The sequence below is a fragment of the Ochotona curzoniae genome, unplaced genomic scaffold, assembly GCF_017591425.1.
Source record: "Ochotona curzoniae isolate NIBS_2020 unplaced genomic scaffold, NIBS_Ocur_1.0 contig_2688, whole genome shotgun sequence".
Classification (NCBI taxonomy): Eukaryota; Metazoa; Chordata; class Mammalia; order Lagomorpha; family Ochotonidae; genus Ochotona; species Ochotona curzoniae.
The window spans coordinates 15,122,234-15,140,971 of record NW_024465553.1 but is presented as its reverse complement, the minus strand read 5'-3'; the positions used below and the strand labels follow the sequence as shown (position 1 = coordinate 15,140,971).

Below are 18,738 nucleotides of genomic sequence, written 5' to 3'. Positions count from 1 at the left end.
ACTCCAACTTTAGCCTTGGCCAATCTTGGGAAAGACACTGGGGGCTCAACCTTCCGTCTGGTAGAATATCTGGACCACATAGCCATGATCATCTAGAATCAGAAGGACAATCTTTTCCAGGGACATGGGATGGCATTTCCAAGAGGGAAGGAGGGAGGAAGGAGAAGATTCAAGGGAAAGAAATATATTTTCCACTTCACAGGGAAAGTGAGGCCCCACAGGGCAGGGGAGGCTGGCACTTTGGGAAGCCTTGCCGCTGAGCTGTGGCTGGAAGCCCAGCTGGGGAAGGGCTTGGGATCATCACTGGCACTGCTGTCTGGGTCGGACTTAGTTGCTATACTCAGAGCCAGGCCTGGGTGCTTGAAGCTCCTTGGTGATGGTGGAATCAGACCAGCTTGCATTGGATTCCAATCCTGGGCACATGTTCTAATGACTTTTTGTCATCTCTCCAGGAGGTACAACAGGGAGTAAATGGGCATATGATGCACTCTTGAATGTTCTGGACATTGTGGCACAGCTTTGGCCTGTGAGGGAGGTGGCCAGGGCCTCAGAGCCTGAAGCTGGATACTGGGCAGCCCTGCCTCCAGCCCATCTTCCCAGCCCCTCTCACCTCATTGGGCCATCTTCTGAAGTGTCCTGTCCTCTTTCCTCCCCCGACAGATCCATGACTTGTTTGTGAGCTTCGATGACACCCCTCTGGGGGCAGCTTCCCTGGCCCAGGTCCACAAGGCGGTGCTGCATGATGGGCGGACGGTGGCCGTGAAGGTTCAGCACCCAAAGGTGCAGGCCCAGAGCTCCAAGGACCTTCTCCTGATGGAGGTGAGTGTGTCCCTTCCTGCTTCTTTCATCCTCAGCCTGTGTTGCCCTGGGATGGGGGCCTTCTCTGTAGAACTGGCTCAAAGTGGCAGATGCAGTGAGGTCAGAGATGAGAGCTATGACTGCAACAAGGGGGTGCCAGGGCAGCTCTGAAGCCCCAGGGTCCTGGCGGTGGGGAGACTGGCTAGATCCCCATTTGTCCCTGGGGACTCTCTGGCGGTCTTATAACAGGCCAAGCAGCTGTTGGGGCCAAGGGGATTCCAGGGATCATGGGTAGAATTGAGGAAAACCATAGGGGCTTTCTTGGGGTAGAAAAAGTTATGCTGTAGTTACTTGAATACATACAAATGGGAGTGTGTAGTTACCCACATGTGGACACATGGAAGCAGCTGTGGGTTTTCTTGCCTGAATGTGGTTCTGGGAAAACTGTGGCCCCAGGTGGGGGTGTGAGCCCCCACTGCTTGGGTCAAGAGTAGCACCCTCCATAGGGAGGCAGGTAGCCCAGCATGTCTTTTCCTGCCTTTTCTGTTTGCTGTCCCCTTTCCCCTTCCTTCCTCTGATTTCTTATTGTGTTCTGCTGATTTACTTCCCAAATGGCTGCAATGCTAGGGCTGGGTCAAGCCGAAGCCAGGAACTAGGGACACTTCCATGTGGCAGGGACCCAACTCCTTGGCTGTCGGCTGCTGCCTCCCAGGATGTGCCTCAGCAGGAAGCTGGAGCTGGGAGCAGAGTCAGGGCCTGAGTGCAAGCGTGACGTGGGGTGTGGGCATCCTGGGAGGGGAGATTTGAGTGAACCCCTGAGGAGCCTGTGCACCATAGGTGCATGGTGCAGGAGAAGGGCAGCCTGGTGTAGGGAGGGATGGCCACAAGCTCAAGCTCAGAATGTGCTGGGGGAACTCTTCCAGGGGATGCAAGCTGGAAGCAGCTGGAGTGAGGCCAGCAGGTGGGCTGGCCAGTTTACCCAGACTCCAGGCTCGGGGTACCAGAGCATGCCTTGTCAGCACTCAGGACACAACAGGCTATGTCGACAGAAGTCATAGGAAATGGAGTTAAAAGATAAGTTTATTTTGTTGTTTTTTTTTTTTTTAAAGTTGAAATGCATACACACAAGGGGTCTTCAAAAAATTCCTGGAAAGTACAAACAATTTTGCAAACAATTGATGGTCTTTACCACAAACTTTTTGTTTGTGGGGCTGAGCAGATCTGATTTCCTCCTGCAGTCAGTGGGGAACTGTGGAAGAATTTTAATCAGGGGCTCTTGTGATCAGATGTGCATAGCAAATAGAAGTCTGCTGGCAGTCTGGAGGCTGCATCAGAAGGCAGAGGGACTATCTCCAGGAGACCAGCTGGAGGGCTGCTGTGCTGATTTGGGAAAGACATGGTGGCGTGGAATAAGGGAATGTCATGAGGGTGGAGGAGAGGGGTGAATTCAAGGTGGGGGACTTACCAGGATCTGGTACCCAGCTTCATCTGGGTTGGTAGGAATGAGGAGGAAGAGGCGGAAATATCCCTGAGGATTTGGGTTTCCAGGGATTCCCTGTGAGTGCCTTTGCATAGGTGCATCAGTCACTGCCCAGGTAGGGCAAAGGAATTTGCTTGACATAGTCCAAACAGAGAATGGGCCTACCAGCAAATGGGATTGCTGAGATAGCAGTGAGTGGCAGGAAGCTACTCCCCAACCCTCTCGCCTCCTTGAGGTTGGAGGGACATAGAGGAGGTGGCTCTCAGGAGCTGGGAGTCCCTTGGCAGAAGCTTGCCCCGTGGGACCTGTATTCTGGAAATGTATGGCTTGGGAGTTAGAACCACACAGATGTTGATTGAGGCAGTTTTTTTTTTTTCACCTTCTCTTAGTTGCTGAAATTCCTGTCATGTTGCTCATTGCTCATTGGCCAAATCTAGGAGGAAGCAAATGGGCAGTGGACCCTGGGGAATGGAGTATCTTCTGAGGGTAAAGATGTGGTCTTGGAGCAGAGTGGTGAGGGAGCAAGCAGCTGTGCGGGGCAACATATGTGCTGTCAATTATTTCAAATAGAAATGTCTGTGTCCATCTGGAGTTTGGGTTGTAATATAGATTCTGGATTTATGAGGAAGGAGACTCATGGTGGTGGAATTGGGTGAATGATCAAGATCTTTGGATTGTCTATAGAAATCTAGGAGGGAAGGACAGACTGAGATGAACATCACCATCAGAGGAATGAAACCCAGTGGGTGAAGAAGCCATGGCCAGAGAGGTGGGAGGAGAACCAGGTGGAAGCCAGCACAGTGTCACTTAACTGGTGATGGGTGATGAGCCATCCCAGAACTCAGTGTCTTCCTGCAACAGTCATGTGCTTCGCCCGTGAATCTGCGTGTTGGCCCTGTTGGTTGTGTTTCATGTGGCCCCCAGCTTCTGTGGCATGGGTGGAGGTTGGAAGGTCCATGCTCAAGGTTGGCTCACTTGTAAGGCTTAAAACTTGAGAAATTGGTGCTGGCTATTGTCTGGCAGCTCAGGGCCTTGGTTTCCTCCACCCAGGCCTTCACACAGCTCTGTGGGCTTCCTTGTTGGGTGGTGCCTGGACCCCTAAGAGCAGGTGTTTCCAGAAAATCAAACTGGAGCCTCATCCTTGTTTAGCTCCCAGCCATAGAAGCCAGATGGTGTTTCCTTTTCCTTCCTGTTGATAGGATCACAAAAGTCTGTGTAGTTGGGGAGTGAAGAAACAGACACATTAGACACATGCACTCCTTCCTCCCCCTTAATGGTGTGGCAGGGTCTGGAAGTGTTTTAAAATGGGAGAGATTGTTGCATTCATTTTGGCCAATTATGTCAGAATTCCTCAATGTGATCAAGAGGGACATCAGATTAGTCCAGTCCTGAACAAAAGTGTGTTTGAGGTTGGGCATGATGCTGCCGTAACCATGGGAACACAGGGAGAGAGAACTGAGACCCAAGGAAGTAGAGACTTAATGGCAAATGGTTGGTTGCAGAAGGTTGGGGCAAGTTAGGGTGGTGGCTGGAGCAGGGCTTGGGGTTAAGTCCCTGGGTTGCTGGAATAGGCTTGCGGCTGATGGACTGGAACATAGCGGAGAGAGTACTTTCTAGATCAAGGTCGAGTTTAGATTGAAGTGGTGGGCACAAGGAACGTAGTGGACGCATGAACCTCTCAAGAGCCCTGGTACTGGGACCAGAAGAAGGCAGAGAGGCTGGTACAGATGAGCATGTCGGGCCCAGAGGGAGATGGAGGGAGTTGGGCAGGGCCATGCATGCCAGCCTGCTGGCCTCTGTTTTTGGTCTGGAGTAGGAGGCAGGACCATCTGCCAAGCATGAGGGGTGGGAGCTGGCTGTGAGGCTCTGGAGAAGTGGAAGTTAAGAATAGCTGCCGAGTGGCCCGGGTCTTCCGTCCGCTTGGTGTTTGTACAGCACCTGTCTGTAAGCACACAGCAGCCATGGCTGGAGGATCCCTGGGCTTCCTGGTCACTTGTGATTCAGACAGGAGTCAGCTTCTTTCCCCATAGTGCCTTCAGGGTCCCTGGACCTGGAGTGACAGCTGTCTCTTCTTTCTGCTCAGAGCTTTGCTGGCTGCTTCAGTAACGGCGGCCATGAGGTCAATAGCGATAATAACAGTAATAAAGAGCTGGCATCTTCCACTGCGAGAGAAGCGTGAGCTGCCTTTCTTGGACAGCGTGGCCTGGCAGGCCATGTGCAGAGTACAGAGCAGCTCCTCAGCAGTGGCTGGCTCAGGCCCTGCCCGGGCTCTGGCCGTACTCACAGCCTCCCTGAGAGCAGCGGGCAGTGGCCATGAAGCTGCTACCCTCACAGTGTTGGCAGCAGCCTGGGGAGCTCCACGTTCTCACTGGGCTGGGTCTTTGGTGGCAGAGTTCCATCTTGGGACCATTCCCTGCCACAAAACCAGGAAGAACCCAGCGGGAGAGCTCACTAGACCAGACCTCACTGGGGTCTTGGTTTTAGGATGACAGTGCCGCAAAGATGACATCCAAGCTTGCTTGGTGCGACATCAGTTTCCAGGGCACAGCAGGACTTACCTCCGGGAAGGTTAGAGCAAAGCCGTCTTTCTGCGTAGCCTTCTCTGTCCCTTTTAGGCCAGTTCGGGCCTTGTGTGCCCTTAAGTTTCTCTCCCGCTGTCCCACTCCCACTCTCCCCATTCCTGTGACTGATCCTAGCCTGGCCTTGAGAGGAAGCCAGTCTGATTCAAATAATTCACAACAAAGAGGGAATGACTAGCTCAACCCTAGGTATTTGTAGTTTAGAAAGTGAGCTTGTAAATCCATACCTGTGTGTGGGATCTTCAGAAAGTCTGTGGAACATGCCTGTCGCAAGAGAACTGCAAGTATTTCACCAAAAATAAACTGTCTATTCCATTTTCCATGAGCTTTTTAAAAAAAGATTTATTTTTATTGGAAATTCAGTTATACAAAGAGACAGAGAGGATGATCTTCCTCTGATGTTTCACTCCCCAAGCGGCTGTAATGACTGGAGCTCAGCCAGTCTGAACCCAGGAACATGGAACCTCTCCTCTGGGTCTCACATGCAGGTGCAGGGTCCCAAGGCTTTGGGCCATCCTCGACTGCTTTCCTAGGCCACAAGCAGGGAGCTGGATGGGAAGCAGGGTTGCCAGGATTAGAACTGGTTCCCATAGGGGATCATGGTGTGTGCAATGCGAGGACTTTAGCCATTAGGCTACTGTGCTGGGCCCTCCATGAACTTTTTGAAGCACCTTTGTATTTGCTATGAGGACAGAGGCAGATGGATGTCTTTGGGAGTGAACTTTTTGAGAGCAGCTGACTGGGGGACAATTTTGGCTGAAGAAAGCAGAACATGTAACTGAGGTGATATAGATGACGACTACCCCTGTTGTGTTCTGTGCCAAGGCATCTGGAAACAGTGCTTGCTGTTGCAGACTTCCTCGTTGCAGTGTGGAGAACTCAGTCTTTCCATCTTTCACCCTGCAAGCTTCATACCCATTTTGTCCTCCTAAGTTAGTGTTGCTCCGAGGACCCAAACATTTGTACAGTTCCCAGTGTCCTATGAAGGTGGTACTTGGATGCCACTGTCTTTGTGTTTACGTTCCTTGTTGGAAAGGAGTTCCCTAGCAGAATTCCCTGCATTTCTTATTGACCAGAAGCAACACCCATGCCTCAGTCATGGCAAGAGAGGTGAGACTGCCTTGATTGGCTTATCTTAGACAGGTTATGATACACTGCCTTGGGTGAGTAAGGCCTGCCTTCCTTGTAAGGTATGTGGGTTACATTCAGTTGAGGTTCTCTTAGCCAGGAAGGTAAGGGAAGTAGCTGTTGGGCTGACACCAAATAACAAGTAGCACCTAGTATTTGCAATCTGTGGGCTAGGCTGTTGCATAATGGCATCGGAGTGGAGGTTGACTCTGTTGATATCTACGAATCCAGTGGTGTTGATGACTTTGCACAAAAGAGGCAGGCTCAGCCGAGACTGCTTTTCAGCTTTGTCATCATCACCTGATATTGTCCCTTTCATCGCTGGGGCAACTCTCCTTCTAGATGCACTGCCAGTGACTTTTATTGATTCGAGTGGCTGTCCAGAGCCAGACTAATTGAGCTCAGAGCTTGGAACCATGAATCAGCAGGCAGGGGTGAGCTGGTGAGGCACAGTCTGTCCATTGGCTGGCAGACTGGCTTTGCAGCACTTCTGTCTGCCCATGGTCCTGGGGGCCTAGTGGGTTGCATCTCACTGTCATTCTCACTACTTATAACCAGGGCAGGACTTGGATGGTCTGTGAGTCAGAGGTGAGGCCGTCAGCCTGAGTTGCTCCTAGTCATGTCTCAGGCCTTACTCATGAACAGCTTCTTGTCCCATCACCCCCTAAGGATTCACACTCATGGCCAAATACCATGCAGTCCATGTGTCACTGTCCCCAAGGCATGGAGCTGTGTTGGGGCAGAAGGGACTCTGGGCTCGTGTGCCAGGACCTAGTCCACTGCTTGCTGTCATCTGGCCCATCCCCAGGGTCTCTGACAAGGACCTGGGATGCTCATAGTTCTGACTTTTTTTTGAGCATCACTTCAGTGCATGTTGTCATCTTGTTTCTCTTCTGTGTTGCTGAAACAGTGGGTGGCTAGGTAATGTGTATGTCAGCATGGGTTCCAACAGCTGATTTTATTTGAACAATTTGTATATAAAATAGAGACAGAGGCTATCTCCTGGAAATTTCTCTTCACTCAATAATACTGTGTTCTAAAAGGTGTGCACTTTGATAACTTAGCAAGACAAAGATCAACCCTGTGAATGACAAGCTATTTACATCCCTCCAAACTGATTTCTTGATTCTTGTCTCACATCCCTTTTTATCAGTTTGAATCAGCGTAGGCATGCTATTTGAATGTGCTGTTTTTCCATGGAACGTTATTTCTTTTGTATTATTTAATAACTTGATAAGAGTAACTTGCGTTCAGTTGCATTTTACAGCTCGCAATGCTCTTTCTCTGGCTTATCACAGGCTTCCTATGAGAGTGCCCTATATTGTGTCACGTAAGGTGAGGCTCCATAAAGAAAGAACCAGAAAAAACTGGGTCCAGACCCTCTTTTGACAATTACAAACTGCCTGACTTTAAAAAGCACTTTAATCTCCTAAGACCTATCTCCTTCCTGCAAGAAAAAGAATGTGAGTATGTGTATCAAGTGCCTTGTAGTACAATGCCTGGCATGTAGGAGGTACTAAATAATGATAATTTCCATTTTTTGCTACCATAAGAAAAACCCACTAGTTTTGCAACTTTTGTGCAACTCTCCTTTTTTTTTTCCCATTGTGTTTTTGTGTGGCCCACAATTGTTTGGTCCACTGGTGAGCTAATGACCGCATGGGAAAAACAGTTGATTTTTTTTTTAAACCTTGAAGGAAGTATTAATTATTGAACGCAGTGTGATTGATTTTAGAAGAGTCCAGATTAAATCAAGATTTATCAGGAGGCTGGCATTGTGGCACAGTGAGCTAAGCTGCCACCTGTAATGCTGGTATCCCATGTTGGAGTGCTAATTTGAGTCCTGTCTGCTCTGCTTCCGATCCAGTTCCCTACTAATGTGCCTGGGGAAGCAACAGAAGATGTCCCAAGGGCTTGGGCCCTTGTTACCCACATGGGAGACCTGGATGAGTTCTGGGCTTCTGCTGAGGCCAGAGGAAAGTGACCCAGTCAGAATATTCTTTCTCTCCCCCTCCCTTCCTCCTTCGTTCTTCCCTTACTACCTCACTCCCTCCTCCTCTGTTCCCTACCATCATTGTCTTTCAGATAAATAAATCTTTAAGCAAAAACAGTTGAATCCTCAGGCATTCTGAAACTACTTCGCCACAATTCTGAGTTAATTCATTTTTTTCCACTGAAATCTCGGAAACCGGAGAGTCAGTTGATCTCAGTAACAGGACAGAGCAAACCTTCTAAGAACCCATTTGCTCATTCATCTGTGTATTCACTTGCTCATTCATGGGCATATTCAGCAAACACCTACCGAGTGTGGAGTGTGCGCGGCAGGGATGACAACAGTGGCTGTTGCAAGGAATTTTTAGAGAAGTCACATTTCGGGAAAAATATCCCAAAGGCCGCTTGCTCACACCACCTGTTTTTGTTTTAGTTGATTGCATCTGTTGCCAAAAGGGAAAAAGTGAAGCTGCTTAGGAGAGATTCCCAAGGGGATTGATCAGAGGGCGAAGTGAGAGGAAGGTGTTTATTTTACAAGTGTTGGCCCTCTGAGTTTAAGGTACATGAATTCTCTTCCTGTCTGTGGTTTTGCAGTCCACAATTTAGCTTGCCTACGGTCAGTGCAGTGTGACATTCTGACACAGAAAGAGATCCCATTTACATACCTTTTGTCACAGTCTGGTGCTCTTGGTTATTTAGTTATTGCTACCAGTCTTTGGTTGGGTCCAATTTATGCACTGAGCTTCACCAGGGGTGGCGGTGGGCCTTGGAAGAAGCGCAGTGTATACAGGATCGAGCTGGGTCCCGTGTGTGGTTGCAGGCATTGCTTGCTGACCTTGAGCTGTATCTTCTGGGGATGAGAGGGACCAGGGCAGTGACATGCCACTCTCACAGTGCTGTGGCAGCCAGTTTTATAAGTCAAGTTTTTTCAGTTATTAATGAGGTTGCTCTAATTAGTCATTAGCATGGTATATTAATAAAATCTGTGACTTTATGATTAATGGCATTTGATATTAATACTAATCGATAGCATTAGTAGTGACTAATTATAGCATTGATTGGGAACAGAAAAGTCTTTAATGGACCTTTCAGCACTATTGGGATATTAATGATAATTACCAATCTCACAAATAACCATGACACATGGTGATGGCGAAGAAGTGTTGTTGGAGTGGACCTCACTGGGCTACAGGTGGGGCCCTGTGTATGCCTGTGACTGACCCAGGTTCTCTGCCTAGAGCGTGGTCAGTAATTGCTGGCCGAGATAACAAGGGTCCCTGGGGTGCCCTGGAATTCAAACTAAGGCAAAATGCCATGCAGCTTGTCTGTGCCCCTTTGGAGCACAGAAGGTGGGGTTCAGGTGTCTGGTGCTGTGTGTGTCCTTGGCCCCGGCCCGAGTGCATTGTTCCTGTTTCCTGTGCACCTGCCCCATCCCCTCTTAGGTGTCCACAGGGCAGTCTTGGGCGCACCTGGCAGGATGCCAGGGAGTCTGGGTGTCTGGGTGTCTGGGTCTGAGACATTGGCCCAGGCCTCTCAGGCACCACATCTCTGCTGGTTTTGTGTGACATAAACAGAAACAAAATTGAATCGATTGTTGTAAGGTCACAGGTCTAGCCCAGGAGAGACTCAGCAAGCCTGGAAAGAAATTTAGACTGCCACCTAACATAATTATAGGAGATTTTGGTAGAGACTAAGTGTACCAGTGCTGCGTGCTGAGCTGTTTAGAGTGATGCCTGGCTCCTCCCCTAGAGCGTGGGGTTTGAAAGCAAAGCCATGCATGTCTGTGGTGATGGCCTCGGTAGAGGCTGATTTTTTTTATATTCTTTTCGCCTATCACATTGTTGGGTTCAGCAACGTAAGAGTCTAAAACAAACAAAAAAGATTCTAAGACAGGGCTTATAACTGATGCTTATCCTGCGAAGATTGGAAGGGGAAGGAATTTGGGTACCTATAGGCCTGTGTTTTTATGGGAAGACTTGTTATAATTTATTAGAAAGGCAGAGTGTTTAGAGAAGAACAGACAGGGCAAGATCATCCTTCTGCTGGTTCAGCCTCCAACTGGCCGCAGTGGCAGAGGCTGGGTCAGTCAGAACGCAGGAACCAGGACTCCATCAGGGTCGCCCATGTGTGTGGCTAGGGCTGAGGCATTGGGAGCTACCTTCAGCTGCTTTCCCAGGTGTATTAGCAGAGAGCTGGATGGCAAGTGGAGCAGCCAGCACTTGAACCAGTGCCTGGGTGTGATGCTGCCATCGCAGGCAGCAGTTCAACTTGCTGCTCCACAGAGCCTGCCCTCCTTTCTTTGCCATCTTCTTTATATAGTCAGGGGTGGAGGTCAATGTTTTTGGAGAACTCACTGAAGCATAGGACAAATTCCTGAACTGACCAGTCCACAGATTTGAGTGTCACAGGGGAGGTGCTGTCAGTGTTTTGCTCCTGGTACTCTGGGACGCCTTCCATGTCCTTGCCATCACCCTTGCTCACCTGCCACCAAGCCATCATCCATGAACTTGTGAAACTGTCTTCCATTCAAAGCCTAGGTGGCAGGTGACCTCAGATCTGAGTCTCTGCCCTCAAATGGAGTTCTGGAAATTTCTGCACACACTACTGGGCTCTTGTTCTCTGCGCATGGTATTCATGTCATGACATTCAACTGATCTCTGCATGCCATGTTCAGTCATCTGAAACCCCTTAGTCATCATTTTGTAAGACTGCAGTAGGACCCCTATGCCAAAAATCTGAACAGCTTTTCATCTGAGTTAAGCTGCTTTCTGCTTGCTCCTCTTGTTTGCCCTTGTTCTCTTATTCAGTTTCGTTTTCGTGTGTGTGTGTGTGTGTGTGTTTTAAGATTTATTTATTTATTGGAAAGTCAGATTTACATAAAGAGGAACAGAGAGAAAGATCTTCCATCCTCTGGTTCACTCCCCAAGTGGCCAAATTGGCTGGAGCTGAGCTCATCCGAAGCCAGGAGCCAGGAGCCTCTTCTGGGTCTCCCCATGTGGGTGCAGGGTCCCAAGGCTTTGAGCCATTCTCGACTGCTTTCCCAGGCCACAAGCAGGGAGCTGGATGGGAAGTGGATCTGCCAGGAAAGGAACCGGCTCCCATATGGGATCCTGGCACATGCCAAGCAAGAACTTTAGTCACTAGGCTATTGTGCCAGGTCCATCCTGTTTAGTTTTTTATTATGAAATATTTCAGATGTACACAAAGTTTAGAAAACAATGCAGGTTAAGTACTGCTTATCTAAATTACTTGGTACTATAGATTTTTCAGACTTTTTTCAGATTTTTTTATATTTGTGAACAGATCTTGAGATATTTTAGGGAGGGGACTCAAGTATAAACAGAAAATTCATTTATATTTCTTATATGCACATTATACACATAGCTTGTATAGAAATCTTTTTAAATGATTTTATATTTATTGCAAAGTCAGATATACAGAGAGGAGGAGGAAAGACAGGGAGGAAGATCTTCCATCCAATGCTTCACTCCCCAAGTGACTGCAATGGCTGGAGCTATGCCAATCCAAAGCCGGGAACCAGGAGTTCTTCCAGGTCTCCCATGTGGGTGCAGGGTCCCAAGGCTTTGGGCCGTCCTTGACTGCTTTCCCAGGCCACAAGCAGGGAGCTGGATGGGAAGTAGGGCTGCTGGGATTAGAACCAGTGCCCATATGGGATCCTGGCATGTTCAAGGCGAGGACTTGAGCCACTAGGCCACGCTGCCAGGCCCTGAAGGTGACATTTAAGAGTTTTAAAATTTATTTGAGAGGGAGTGTGTGGGTAGATGAAAGAAAGGAGAGGAAAAAGAAAGAGGGAGAGAAAAGAGATACCAAATACCAGCCCTGCCCTTTTTCCTGGTTTGCTCCTCAAATGCCCATAGTGATTATGGTGGGGCCAGGCTGAAGCAGGGTGCTGGGAACTCAATCTAGGTCCCTTACATGGGTAGGAGGGACCTAGTTATATGAGATATTACCTGCTGACTCCCAGGGTCTCATTAGCATGAAGTATAGGAAGTATAGCATGAAGGAGTATAACCAGGTGTGGAACCTAGGTGTTGTGCTGTGGGCTGCAGATAGCCTAACAGGCATGCTAACTACGAGGCTGAATACCTGCCCCCAGAAGGTAATTTTACACAATATTTTTAGTGTATCTACTTTTTAACTGCAGCTTATCACACAAAGTCAGGTGTGACAGTTACCACTATTTATGTTCAAACAGTTTTGCATTTGGGAATACGTCTGGTTTCAGATTTTTGGATGAGAGGTATCCAATCTGTTGTAAAGGCTTGAGGACCAAAAGCAAAGAAAAGAAGGAAGGGAGGAAGGAAGGAAGGAAGGAAGGAAGGAAGGAAGGAAGGAAGGAAGGAAGGAAGAAAGGACAGTCAGTTATGGTGGATGTGGCCTACTGGGTGTCAGTGCGACCATGAGGAACCATCTTGGAGCCAGTAGCCCTAGTTTGGTGAAGTCCTTCAGAGCTGGGACTTTGAAGTTGGGTAGTCAAACAGAATTCCAGCTTTCCATTTCCTCACTTGGTTGCTTCAGGAGAAATCATGTAATGTTCGGAGCCTCAGTGACCTTATCTATACAAGGGGCTGATGAGATGTTTGTCTCGTTGCGCCCTGGCGTGGTAGTGAGGATTAAGTAGAGTTGAAAGAGCTTAGGCTACTGCTGGGTAATTGGGAAGGACTCCTCACAGGCTAGCAGTGGCTGTTGGGCCACCATCATCTCTGATTTGGTGCAGACAACCCGGGTGTACCTGACCCTTGTTCTGGGGGACACTGAGGCAGCAGAAGAGGAAGTGTGCTTGTCTTCCTGGAGGGCTGGAAACCAACTGACGGGGACTTTGGTGAACTGCAGGTGCTCGTGCTGGCTGTGAAGCAGTTGTTCCCGGAGTTTGAGTTCATGTGGCTGGTTGAAGAAGCCAAGAAGAACCTGCCATTGGAGTTGGACTTCCTCAACGAGGGGAGGAACGCCGAGAAAGTAGCCCAGATGCTGCGGCACTTCGACTTCTTGAAGGTATGAGGGGTGGAATGACAGGGAGTGGGGGTGGGGACAGGGCTTGGCGGCCTAGGGAGAGTGAGGTAGCTGGACTCGAGTGGGGCATATCCTTCTGAATCTGCTGTCTGAGGACAAGTGGCTTATCACTGGACTGTATGTGTGCACGTGAAAGTCCTCAGAGGTGATTTATAAAGATATACCAAATGTGATTGCTGACCTGTCAGGCAATGAAACTGACATTGAATAACCTATAATTCCAAGACCCTGAGCACAAGGGCCTTTGCAACTGTGTGTCCAAAAGTTGGTGGAAAATGGAATTAAAAAGTTTATTTTATGCAAAAGCGTTTTGAAATCTAGGCATAGGTTCTTCATGATGTTCATTTTCAGCAAACTTTTGGAAAGCTCCTCAAATGCCATGGTCTCTGCCTCTGTGAAGCATGGAATGGTAATGATGATGATGATGATGATGATAGTAGCTAACAAGAATATGCTCCAGTACGGTTCCAAACACATGTTTATTACATTAACTCATCTAATGTACAGTTAGTCCTGCTATAGCACAACATGTGTTCTTTAAAATCACCATAGTATGCTAAATCTCGTAACAGAAACCACAGGGCCTTTGGAAAATAGGATTAGGGGCCTAGCACTCACAAACTTTATCACTGATGCAGAAAAAGGCAGAGGACAGAAAGGGCACTGTTGTGCACATGTTTGATGGCTGAGACCTACATAAAGCCACAGTACGCATGCTATACCTCGCGCTTGGCTGGGGAGGTAGGAATGATAAGAGCAGCCATTTTGGAGTTGCAGCGAGTTATTGGAAGGTGGGTCAGCTATAATGGGCCAGGCATTGATGGCACCAGGTGAGGGTGGTGGTCAAGGGGTGTCAGCATACGTTCTATGCTCTCCTTCGTGGCCCAGTTCAGCTGGATGCCGTTCTCTGATCATAGGTCTTTCTCATGGCTGAGGGGGTAAAGAGACAAATTTAAAATCTGCATGATGCTCAAACTATTCCCCATCGTGGCAGTGGCATCACTATATATATATATATTACATATATATATATAAAATGTACATAATGTTTGTGTATGTGTATATTTTTTATTTTTCCCAAAATAAGTATCCTAGCAGAAATGCCACAGGTTACAGAAGGCACTTAATGTGGGGAACAGTGTCACATGGTGCCAAGTCACTGCTGCAGGTGCCTGAGGAGAGGGAGCGCTCTGAGGCCTTGGAAGGCACTCTGTGGTCTGCCAGGTCAAGATGGCCCTGCTGGAGCTGGCCCTGGAGCTGGTTTCTGGAAGCCAATGTTCCCTATGTGATTCCAGGCAAGGGAATGAAAGAGAAGCATGCCTACCAGGCCAGTTCTCCAACATGGTTTATTGTAAGTGAGTTTTACAATTGTTGCCCCAAGAATACCCTTGGATTGCTAGGGGGCCACTCTGGTGGTCTGCAGAGGGTTTAACGACAGAAGGCATCATCCCTTCCCACTTTCCTCAGGAGGCCTGGGGCATGTTCACAGAGCACGTGGGAGCCGAATCAGGAAGCTTTCTTCTTGGAAGCTCTGGAAGGGAAGGGTTCCATTTTCCTGGACTGAAGGGGAGCTGGCTTTTGGAATCATCATGAAAAGTGGAGTTGGGGGGCAGGTGGTTATATTTCTGCTAGCCAAGTCGTTGGGCTGCAATGGCTGAAGGCCCATGTTTCTTTAGCCACTTGAGGACCCAGATGCTTGACTGACAGGAAGCAGAGCCTCAGCTGTGGTGATGAGCGCCATGCCACACCACACAGCTTTGGTGGAGAATGAAGTTGTGGGAGCAGTTTGGTCTGTTGAGTGCATCCAAGGTCTACTCCGACTTACCGCATCCAGTGTGCCTGGTTGGCGTTGCCTCAGCAATTCTCATGGAAGGGGACAGACAGATCCTCTTGGGTGAGCAAATCCAGAAGTGCAGCCTTGTCCTGGTAGGGATGCCTCCGCCTTAAGGCTCAGAGCCCCAGTTCTGCCCGCATTGGGCTCTCTCAGGTGAATGCAGAGGATCAGCTAACTATGCAGGGGAGTCAGTCACTACGATCTGCTGCCATGTGTGCCTCCTTTTTCTTTAGAAGGTTCCTTTATTCTATGATGAGTATTCCTGAACTGAAGGTTATGGCCCCGCTCTGGAAGCCTTTCCACCAAGTGAGGGAAGCAACACACAAGTGTGATGTTGTAGTCTAGGTGGAATCGCGCCCAGCCAGATGCTTAGTTTTAGTGAATTCCCAAAAGACTGGACATAAAGGCACCTGAGATGAAGAACTCAGAGGGCTGCAAGAAGAGTTGGCGGTACACAGGGAGCCTGTACATACGGCCCACGGCTTCTGCCTTGGGCCCTGTGGAGATGCTGTGACACCAAATCCTTACCACTGCCACCGTCCCATTTCACAGATGATAGTTGATGACTAGAGGAACCAGGGCTGTCAGGTGTCTTTCCTGACTCCCAGCCTGGGTGGGGGTTCTTCTTGGGATTTTCTGCTGCCTTTTACCCAGCAGGGGTGCCCCTCAGAGCCAGAACAATGAGCCAGCCAAACAGAACCATCTCCTGCACTGTTCCCATGGAAACGGCAAAGTCGTCCCCTGGCTGAGGCCGGCTAACAACTGCCAGACCAAGACATGTCATCATAATAATAACACACATTTTTGAAACAAGGATGCCAAATGGGTAAATAATTGATGCACTGATTTGACCCACTGCTTCCAGAACTCACACATCATTCCTAAGACAGGGGAGGAACCAAGGCCCCAGAGTAATTAATTTCGCCTAAACACGTAGCAAGTGGGAAGCAAGTCTTGTGCTGCAAACCCAGCTCAGCTCTTAAAACTGAGGACAGGCAGCTTGTGCTCATGGGCACGCATCGCGACATCTGTGTGTTGTGAAGCCTTAGCCAAGAGCTCGCGCCTCACCAACGGGCACCTTCACCACTCTGTGGGGTTTAATGGCCTCCGCTCTGTGCTGTGTACCTCTGGGCCACAGACAAGCCCTGAATACAAATGCAGCATCCAGCAGACCAGGAGGAGAGAGGGGGCAGCCAGGCCGAACGGTCAAGACCAGCCCTTGGCAAGCAGAGCTGTGTGTGCAGCGGGGAGGGTGCAGGATGGGCACAGGAGAGAGGCTCGTGGCCAACCTGGGGGTGAACCAGAGCCCAGGCAGAAGGGAGAAGACATGCCTTCTGCCCACGGGATTCTGGGCTGGAAGGAGACACGTATGGAGAGAGGGGCTGGGCGTCGGTGCTCTCGGGAGCAGCGTCACACCAGGCGAAGTAAGGAGCCTGAAACTCCAGAAATTGGATCTGGAGCTGCAGCATGGTTTGCTAAGACTCTCAGAAGCTCTGGTGTGCACAGAGGCTAGCCATGAATAACTGCGGCGTTGCTCTCTGTCTTCTTGCTCAGAACAGTCCCATAGGGAAGGGCTGTTGTCAGCCCCGTGTCTTCAGTGGGGAGATCAAAGGTCCAGAGACACCCATGATGACACAGCTTAGCAGCAAGGGAGGAGGCAGCACGTGAAACTCCCACCTTCCTCGCTGTTCATGACGGTCTGGATTTTAGCAAGCTGTCTGTTGCCCTGCTGTTTGGTCCTGCTGTATCCAGAAGCCGCCAAGTCTACGTGGCTGTCCAGGGGCAGCACACAGTTTAGCCCAGTGTTGACCAAGTGACTGGGACTGGGAGCTTGCAGGGAATGGGAAACGTTGCTTCTGCTGGAGCTGTCATTTGCTTAGATGGCAGGGAAACTGGCACTTAGAGAAGCTCAGCGACTTAACCCCAGCCACACAGCTTGTGGGGTGCGGCCTGGGGCTTTGGCTTGGCAGCCCAACTTCTGGTCTGTACTGGGCTGCCTGAGACTCAGGCTCAGGCTGGCCATGGGAGGGCTGCAGCCCCGTGCCATGCCTGCAGTCCCGTGCCATGCCTGCTGGTCCCAAGGAGTCAGGGCTGCTTCATGTATAGGGTGACCACAGCTCAGGACAAAGTGGATAGCCAAGGATTGTGGGCTGGGAGGCCACAATCTGTGCCTTCCTTGGGGTCATGTGTGGCCTTGAGAGAGAGAATGGGTTGAGTCCACAGATGGGGCCTCTGCTCTGTGCCAAAGGGGCAACCGCTAGGACCTGCCATTGGGTAGTGGGTAATTCCATCAGAAAAGGCACAGTTCCTCCTGCCTTGGTCCCATTTTCCTTTCTTGATAGAAGAAACAGAGGCCACGGGGGCAAGTTTAATCTCTCGCCATACCTAAGGCCTCCTGCCCATGTGGTGATCTAGGGGTAATCTCCTCCTAATTGAGCTTAGTGTCCAAAGTCCACCCATTGAGGGACCCCCACAGCCCTCCCTGAGCCCCCCAGAACATCCACCTTCACCCCCTTTTCCCTGCCATGCCCCATCTCCCAGGTCTGATGTCTCAGTCTTGTCTGATTGAAGCAGTGGAAGCAAGGGGCCCAGTGTGCTGTTAGGCTTGGCTGGAGGCGACTGGAAGGAGACGCTGGCCCAGAGGAGGAAGGGGTGAGTCCAGCACACCCCAGGTCTCCCATGAGCAGGTCCTGAGCCTCTTTGCCCAGGTCTCTTTCTTAAGTTGCCCCAGGCAGGCCCAGCTCGGGATGGGGATGGCGGTGGTAGGAGTCTCTGACTTCCTATCCCAGCTTGGGCCCCGGGTGCCCACTGGCAAGTTTAGGTTTTTCCAGACAAAGGGGCATACTCAAGCCCAACACACATCCCTCTTGTTGGGAGGCACAAACAAGCCACAATTTTTTTTTTAATCTGCTTTTTGAAAAATGCCAAAGAGTCAAACTTTTAAGTTCAAAGTGACGGAAGCTCAGACTTCTCTATGGACTCACATTTTCAAATGGCAAAAACCACAGGGTAGTAGTGAACTGTAATAACATTTTAAAGATTTATTCTATTTATTTGAAAGGTGGATTGATAGAAAGAGAGCTTCCATTTGTTGGTTTACTCCCCAGGGACCTGCAGTGGCTGGGGATGGATGAGGCCAGGTTAGGTGCCAGGAGCTTGTTTGATTCTCCCACATGGATTTCAGGAACTTGGGCCTGCCCACAAGGGCTGCCCTATGCTGTTTCTTGAAGTGCATTTACAAGGAGCTGGATCAGAAGTGGAGCAGCGGGGACCAACAGCAGTGCTCTGATGGGGGTCAGCATCGCTGGTAGTGGCTTGACTCATTCTGTCCCAGCACCAGGCTCAATTGTAACATCTGAATTTTTCCTGAGAATTTCTGTTCCAATTCAAGCATGTGGCCTTCCGATGGCCCTCCGGATGGCCCTGCTGCCCCTAGAGCTCCTTCTGCAGGTGGCCCAGAACAGCTCCATCCAGCCAGGAAGTCTGAGACCTGGAGTTCAGTGACTGGTCCAAGACTCAGCTGCTGTTGGCACAGAGAGCATCAGGAAGTTGGGCTGTTGACCTGCGGGTCACTAGCCACCTCCCTGCTGGTTCAATTTAGGGTCCAGGAGACTGGATCCTCTAAAGCATTTAAGTTGGATACCCTGTTGGTGTGTCTAACAGAGGAAGTCAACTTTGGAGGAGATGTGACTGCTGGCTGGGTGGTCCTCACAGTATCACCCATGTGATGGCCTGGTAGCCCTTGGTACATGCCAATCTTTTGCCTGCACCTGGAAAAAGATGCTCCCTTTTGGACTTGGGGGTATCTTCAGGGTCAGAGGAAGTTGGAGGGATTATCAATCTGTTTCTTATATGTCTGTGTGCTGGTAAAGCCTGACTTTTAACCTTACAGAAAA

At 49.7% G+C, this 18,738-nt stretch overlaps 1 protein-coding gene across 1 annotated transcript in view; it reads left to right on the top strand.

Annotated features, from left to right (window-relative positions):
- ADCK1 (aarF domain containing kinase 1) overlaps positions 1-18,738 on the top strand; it is a 97,556-nt gene that overhangs the window by 56,177 nt on the left and 22,641 nt on the right. Inside the window, exons 5-6 of the mRNA XM_040975227.1 lie at positions 661-819; positions 12,832-12,990. Of these exons, the coding sequence (XP_040831161.1) occupies positions 661-819; positions 12,832-12,990 (318 nt within the window). The remainder of the gene's footprint in view (positions 1-660; positions 820-12,831; positions 12,991-18,738) is intronic.